General features: G+C 44.6%; 1 protein-coding gene across 1 annotated transcript; it reads right to left on the bottom strand.

The window, feature by feature from the left end:
* Positions 1 to 234: 234 nt before the first annotated feature.
* Positions 235 to 3,369, bottom strand: LOC147435703 (uncharacterized). The gene is made up of 2 exons (XM_086487768.1): positions 3,271 to 3,369; positions 235 to 1,422 (listed from the first exon to the last, which is right to left on the bottom strand). Exons 1-2 carry the CDS (start codon positions 3,367 to 3,369, stop codon positions 235 to 237), a joined length of 1,287 nt encoding a protein of 428 aa, XP_086343894.1.
* Between the last annotated feature and the right edge of the window lie 4,367 nt (positions 3,370 to 7,736).

Raw genomic sequence — 7,736 nt, 5'->3', positions numbered from 1 at the left:
CCCTCTTTTGTGGAGCAACTTGATCACCCCTGTATTTAGGAGGTTGGGCAGGGCTTGGAACTTCACCGATTCTTCCCAGACTCTCAGGAGAAATGGGGTGAGGAGTTTTTGGAAGCACTGAAAGAATTCAGCAGGTAGTCCATCAAGGCCAGGGGTCTTGTTGGGCTTTAGTCCTTCTATGGCCATGTTGAGGTCAACTAAGCTCAGAGGGGAGTCGAGGAGTGCCAGGTCTTCCTACAGGATGACCTTCCTTCTGAACTTCCAGATGGTTTCCCTGCTTCTGGCGACTTCCTCTCTGAGGACTTCCTTTGGGCTAAAAAGTTTCTCAAAGTGGCCCCTGACGAAGTCCAAGTTCTGTGCTTCATTAATGGCTTTCCCCTGGTCGGTGCTGAGCATGGGAACCGTATCTCTAGTGTTTTTTTTCCTGAGGCTTCTGAACATTTCTTTTGAGGGTCTATCTGCTTTGCCTGCCCACCATTCCTTGAAGAAGAGCTTGGTATGTTGCAAGGCCTTGTCCTCCTCAACTCTTAATTGATTTCTGAGGGAGGAGATTCTGTTTTGAGTGATAGAAGTCGTGGTTTGAGAATTTTCCAACTGACCCAGTTCTGCATACATTTCCTCTGCCCTTACCCTTCTAGCTTGCGTGGCTTCTTTTCTAGTGGCAATGAGAAAGTGTTGAGTATCTTTCACGGCCTTGTTCCACTTCTTAGCTGGGGTGTCTTTGTTGGTGAAGGCCCTGGTCCAAATTTCTGTCATTTTTGCCTGGACTTTTGTGAGAGCAAACAGATGGGGATCCGTGTGGAACCAGCTGTTCCTCATTTTGGAGGACTTGTCATCACATGTGATAACCAGTGGGTAGTGGTCAGAGGCACATGTGGTGAATGAGGGCTTGGACTTGACTCTGTTGAACCTATTGGCAGTTGAGAGGGAGAAGTAGCACCTATCCAATCTAGCCTTCCTTGCAAGCTCACCCTTGCTGTAGTTCTGCCAGGTGAAGCAGCCCTCAGTGCCAGAGTCCCAAAGGTCATGTTTCCCTTTGCATGCTTCCCATTTTGTTTTCTCGTTACCTTGGAGGGTTTTCCCTTTCCTGAGAAATCTATCCTCTCTGGCCTCGACCATGTTGAAGTCACCTAGGAGGATAATCGGCCCTGGAATTGCAGATATTTCTTCCCAGATCTGTGCCCTGTTGGCTGAGGTTCCTCCAGCATAGATAGAGACCAGCTCGCAGTTGAAGGGGGATGGAAGCTGGACCGAGCACCAATACTGGTGGCTTCGACTAGCTGAAATCCTGTCGGCTAGCTGATTCTTGATACCAATGGCAGTCCCTCCTGAGCCCCTGTTATGGGAAGACGAGTACCACCTCACCTCGGGGTGTATTTCCTTGAGTCTTCTGATGAGATCTTCTCCTTCAGCTTTGATTTCCTAAAGAGCGCAGATGTCCCCAAAAAAAAAAAATCTTCTCTCTTTCATTAACAACAAGTGATAAAATCACAAGGCCTGCCAAGGTCAACAAAAGAGTGCATAGGTGGAAGTTGTTCCGTATCGAACTCTAAGCAATAGATGTATGCTATAGTACTATTGAGATTATAGCATGCTTCCAAGTAACATATTCTATGGTATATTAGTGCTTAGATTTCGACAAGCCATAAAGGAGACAACATGCATCCTAGAGAAGTGACAATTGACAAGCAGGTCATTGGGAGCCCAAGGTTAGGATTGGACATGGACCGTATAATTTCAATAGACACTCAAATTTGAGGATAGCCATTCCACATAGCATGGCAAAATCTCCCATTGCTATTCCATTTTTCATGCATTACATTGGATGAGGGCCTTGGCTTGGATGTTGACGTACCTTTCAAATGCTCTCAACTTATTTTTTAAAGATTGACGTTATGATATATAAAAACATTTTGATTTGGTTGAGCAAGTAAGGCTATTGCAGTTCAATGGACCAACTTTACAAATTTTTGTTTGTCCGAGTGGACAAGCAACTATTGTAATTGCCATGCGAATGAGATTCCTAATTTTTTTTGTTGCCATTTATGTGACATTTTCAACCCCTTTAGACATGTGGATGGCCATCAAATCCCAACAGCCACTCAAGCACAAATTAGCAAAGTAAACCACAAAAATTAAATGAAATGCTTCAAAAAAAACATAAAAACCATATTTTCATGCTCAATTTATCTTTCGCGATTGTCTTGAATTTGGTTCATATATTACCTTCCACCAAGCATTAGCAAGCAACTTCTTAAGCATACCTTCATTTAGATGATGCTCGCTCAAATGCTTTTCCAACTTTCAATGCACTCACTTGTGCTTATCTTCACTAGTACCGCCGATGGCCTTCAACCGCCTCTCTTTCTCCCTTTTCGCGCAAGCTTTTTCTCTCGCTGAGCATAATGGGTTCAAAGCACACTAGTTGGATTGAGGAGAGAGTGACACGTGTCCGAGGGAGGGAGCAAGAATGCCTCCCCCTTTTATAATAGTATAGAGTATAGATTGGAAGCTACATTGAACGTTGGTGTCTCAACGTTGCCAAACAAAGATTTGTCATTACAACAGTTTCCAACAACCCTTTACTATCAATCTCATTGTGAGCTCAAGGTTTTACATGTTTTTTTCTTCCAAGACCCTTTTTTTTTCTCCTCGATGAGAATTTCTTGCTACCCATTTAACTCGCTTTCCTCTAGTAAGGGGTACTAAATTTGGTAAATTAGGAAAGATATAAGAATCAATTGGAATCTGTTTCATCAAGGTGACTGGTTAGTCATGCCCTATGACGTTGTGATGTTGCCGATCAATTGCCGGTGAGTGTATCAATGCTAGGTGCAAGGGCGTGGCACGCCTCTATTGGAACATCAATAGCTTTTTGTCGGGACAAGCCGTTGAGAGATAGCATGTTGGCAAGCTGTGCGAGAGAGAGAGAGAGAGAGAGAGAGAGAGAGAGAGAGAGAGAGAGAGAGAGAGAGAGAGAGAGAGAGAGAGGAGAGTTGGAACTCAAGACCTGTTACAAGAGGGAAATGACATAACTAAGAGAGCTTCTCTGGATCATTTGTGTGGGCTCTACATTCCAAGAGCAAGGCTACCATTGAGGTGGTTTACACTGCATTGCCATGTCTCTCCCTGCTCCACAATCACCAAAAGGAATTCAGGGGGCCCTAGAATCCTGCTAATGCCGCCATTAGAGTTGAAATCTGGAAGAGCTTCCTCATGGATTTCCTAAAGTCAGGCCCGCTTCATCAGACATATTCCCAAATTGCACACCTTATTATTGTCAAGTCGATTGATAAATTTTGTTGCGCAGACTTCCCGTTTCTCTGTTGCAATCCCATCAGAAGGTGCCTTGATGAAGTAAGGGTGCATGCAGGGCTGTGCAATGGCGAGGAGACGGGATCACAAAGGCAAGGACCTAGCAATGGTGAGAGCCCATCGCTTTGCAAAGAATGTCACTCTCAGATTCCGAGAGAAATTGGAGATGGCTTTCGGTGAATGTGGACCCATAATGTGGCTCCATTATACAAAGTGCAAAGAGGGATGATAGATCTGTAGAAGCTCATGATGACGCAGTGAGGAGAAAACTTTGTAGGGTTGTGGCTTCAAAGGTGAGGAAGTTGATGATGATGCAGTGAGGAGAAAACTTTGTAGGGTTGTGGCTTCGAAGGTGAGGAAGTTGATGATGATGCAGTGATGAGAGAGCTCTGCGAGATAGGATTAGGGCTTGCAAGGTGAGAAAGTTGCACGACAGGACGAGTAGCACTTCATCTGGGTTCAAGCTTGCAAGTATCCATATTTGCTTGAACACCTATTCTGTAGCTACTAAATCTCTTTCTGTTGCATATCTTGTGACATGCATTTAGGATGACAACATCGAGGTGAGCAAGTGCGCCAAAAACAATCCCTATATTTTTTGTACTTGTGGAGCTGCCATATGCATGAAGAACAGAGTATATTCGATGGATGTTGGCATCGGACCCCATGCAAATGATATAGAAATGCATCTGAGTGCAAATGTCTTTACTCCCTACTTCACAGCAAGCTTGCAAAATACAAGCATGATATGCATCTAGCCAGGTACAAAAGGAGAGCTTTACCTGCTTCCCCTTGTTCTGTATATATAGACAAAAATGCATTCCATGTTATGAAATTTGGCCATTTTTAAGACAAGCAGATGTCATTGAATTCAACGTAGGGATAGCATGATTTTTTTGGTGCTTGAAAGTGTGTTCTTCCTTGGAAAGGGCACCACACCTGCCATACAAATTCACAAGTGTGGTCACAGCGAAGGGATCTGCTGCTAAGCAAGCTCTGCTTGCGAGCATCAACATGTAATGCCATTGCAATTTCAATGCGTGATTCCCTCTCCCTCCCTATTTCTCTCTCTCTCTCTCTCTCTCTCTCTCTCTCTCTCTCTCTCTCTCTCTCTCTCTCGCTTTTCCTTCTCACCTCAGTTCTTACCATGCCGTAGCTAAGGATTTTATCACCCATGACCAACGTGTTGAGCCTCAGGCAGCCTCCTACAGTAGCCTCCATGACAGCAACGAGCAGAGAGGTTTGGCGGGTGTGTGTGGCGTATGCACCCCGGCTCGCTTTCATTCCCATCCACACACTGCACACTAGAAGTGCTAGCATCCATAGCTCTAATACACAGAACTTGCTTGCTATCTCCCACATGTCATCCATAAGCGACATGGTCTGCTTTTCCACACAAAGCTTCCATTTCTTGCCTGAAGAAACCCTGCAGGACAGGAGCACATACACACGAGCAAGCACGTTAGCTCCTCAGAGGTCTTGAATCAGGACTCTCTCTCTCTCTCTCTCTCTCTCTCTCTCTCTCTCTCTCTCTCTCTCTCTCTCTCTCTCTCTCTCTCTCTCTCTCTCTCTCTCTCTCTCCAAAAGCGGCATGCAATTTACACACATTCCTGCATAAGTTCTGTCTGGTCGGGGGAGATTGTCACAAAAGGGAATATATTCAAGCATCTCGGAGCCCCCTTCGCGGTGGACGTGACTCACAAGCAAAGATTTGAGTGGGTTCTTGAGAAAATAAAAACAAAAATGAGTAGGTGGGAGTATGCGCTTCTCCCTTTCCCAAGTCAGATAAAAGTGATAAATGCCTTTATGATTCCTTACATTGCCTTCACTAGCCCGCTTCTCAAGTTGGCTAAGTGTCACTGGAAAGAGTTATTAAAACCAGTAAAAAGGTTTTTATGGAAAAACAACATGAAATCCTCCAGGCCATGGCAGTGGGCCCGATGGGAATTAGTTGCTCGACCGGTGAATCAAGGAGGCCTTGGAATTCTCAACCCTGTGGCCCATGCAGAAGCTTGTTGCACCAAGTTTGTTGTCTCCTTGGCTAAAACAGGATCAAGTTTGGGCTGTCATGGTCAGAGATATGATAGAAACATCTAAACTTGGCTCGGATGGTGGAAAGTGGAGAGAGGTGGAGGTTCATGACAAACTGTTTGCCCCGGAGTGGTCTACCTTTGGAGAATTGGTAAGAAAATGCAAGAGAGCATCAGGAGTCTTAAAGTGGGGGAAAGAAGTCAGATACTTCAAGAACTCCATTTTGCATTGGTCCCCCTGGCTGTCCAAAGTTGTAGATCTGCCACAAACTCGCTATTGGATTGAGACAACCAGGAAATTGAATAATAAGTGTGTGAAGCGGCTTGGACACTTCTGGGACAGTGGCAACAAGAGTTGGAAAACCATTGACCTTCTGGTTACCCAGTACCAACTCAATAGCTTGGTGGTCTTGCTGGTCCACAAAGTGATGAAGGAGCTTGACAATTTAGTGATGCCAATCTGTGATTTGGTGTTTGACTGGAATGCCTGGAAATGGCCCGGAAGCAGTCTATTAGGGAAACCCCATCCTAAAAGGAGTTATCAGACAATGACGCATAAGAAGAATTGGTATAGCCCCTTAAACAAGCTATGGAAAAAGCAATGGCCGGAGGAAAGGTGGGAGCAAGTATTGGAGTGCATATGGAAGCGAAAGGTTACGCAGCACATGAAGGGCTTTCTATGGAAGGTAATTTGGGGTGCTCTACCGAGACAGGGGTGAAGATTCAGGAGAGAGGGATTGGGTTAGATCGATGCTTGGGGTGCAGGATGGCTAGAGAAGATCTGGCCCACCTATTCATGGACTGCCCAACTATTAAAGGCCTCGTAGGGAAAATATGCAAGTGGCTCCAAAGAACATGGAAAATTAGGTTCTTCAAGACTGACCTATTCCTTGGAGGCAAGAATTCAGGAAGTCCTGCCCTCCTCATCAGCACTCAAATCGTTAGATATTTATTTTTACATAATGTATGGCAGACAAGGAACCGTCGTACGCGTGTGTTTGAAGGAGGTTCTGAGGTGGCAAGCTTCATAGAAATTACTCAAGAAAGCAAAGTGCTAATATGGACGCTCGGGCGCAAGCATCAGTTGGAGGATTGGTCTAGGACTACTTGTGCATTGTTGTCAGCAGATGGAATGCTTAGGACGGCGTAAAGATCTCAAAAGGACAATTTTTTGGACCATGTGTATCGATGGGGGTGGCTGCCCTGATGTAATTATAGTCTCTGGATGATGTCATGGCTCAACAAGAGCATGACCTTGTAATTTTTTTGGGTTGCTCAATATAATTCACTCACAATTGTGAGTTTTGCAAAAAAAAAAAAAAAGCAAAGAAGAGAGATAGCTACGAATTTGAATGTGTTATGATTGCTATGCTTACTAGACCTACTTTTGCATGTGAAGCATTAAAATCCTCTTCTTTTTGGTTTGTAGAATGGGTCCCTTCATTTAAGAGAGCCTTGTATAATTGATGTTTCTTTTTGTTCTGAAATGTCCTCTACTAACATAATATGGCGGAAGGGGGAGCGCTTTACACGTGTCGCAATCTGCTACTTGAAGGCTAAAGTCCAAAACAAAAACAAGCCCCTTTGCACGCAATAAAGAGAGAGAGAGAGAGAGAGAGAGAGAGAGAGAGGCCGCCGAAAGCGGCCGACCGTACTAGTATTTACTATATCTAACGTGCCTACCTTCACATGGCAAGCATTTCAATCTTGCTAGTGTCTTTTATGCTTGATGAAACAAGCCATAGGGGAGAAGCATGGGGGGGGGGGGGGGGGGGGTGCCTCAGCACTAAAGGACACGGGCAATTTAATGAAGCCCAAGTGATGGGATTCACGATAGTGAAGCTAGAACACGGAAATCGGGACGGGTCCAATCATAAGATGGCCAGAGTAAACTAGGACACGAAAAAGTAAACTTGGACAAGTAGGAAACCTGTCCAAGTTTATTTATCATTTTATAGTTTGCCCACATGTCAACTTGCCTGTCTCGCGGGCGTAGCGGTTAGTGCATTGAACTCTCATGGTGGTGGCGAGGGTTCAAGCCCCCGTGTTTGCGATAGGCATCTATTTTTTACCACCCTCAATTCGTCTCAAGATCATTCCCTTTTCGACCTCCATCGCGGATCCCATCTCTCTCTCTCTACTCGTGCTATTTAGTGTTGACGTGCGGGGAGGGGGGTGTTGTTCCCCTTAACTTTAAGAGCCATCTTTTAAAATTTCACTCACCTTTTTGAATTTCTTTTAGTTTTGTCTTAGTATTTGAAAGGCAGATGTATAAATAAACATAGTTTCCTTTACAGCTTCTCCAAATAGGAAAATGAAAATTTTAAGCACGTCTTTGTGATTTTATGCTTTTTCCAAAGTTCACACGGTGCCTTTTTGGCATGCCCCAAA

This window comes from Adiantum capillus-veneris, chromosome 18 (genome assembly GCF_014529385.1).
Source record: "Adiantum capillus-veneris isolate H3 chromosome 18, ASM1452938v2, whole genome shotgun sequence".
NCBI lineage: Eukaryota > Viridiplantae > Streptophyta > Polypodiopsida > Polypodiales > Pteridaceae > Adiantum > Adiantum capillus-veneris.
This window is presented reverse-complemented; position numbering and strand designations above follow the sequence as displayed.

Excerpts from the sequence above, each read along its gene's own strand:
- LOC147435703 (XM_086487768.1), bottom strand. The coding sequence starts at position 3,369 with ATGCACCCTTACTTCATCAAGGCACCTTCTGATGGGATTGCAACAGAG. Across the intron at positions 1,423-3,270 it reads ATCGACTTGACAATAATAAG|GAAATCAAAGCTGAAGGAGA; the intron begins GTGTGCAATTTG and ends TGCGCTCTTTAG.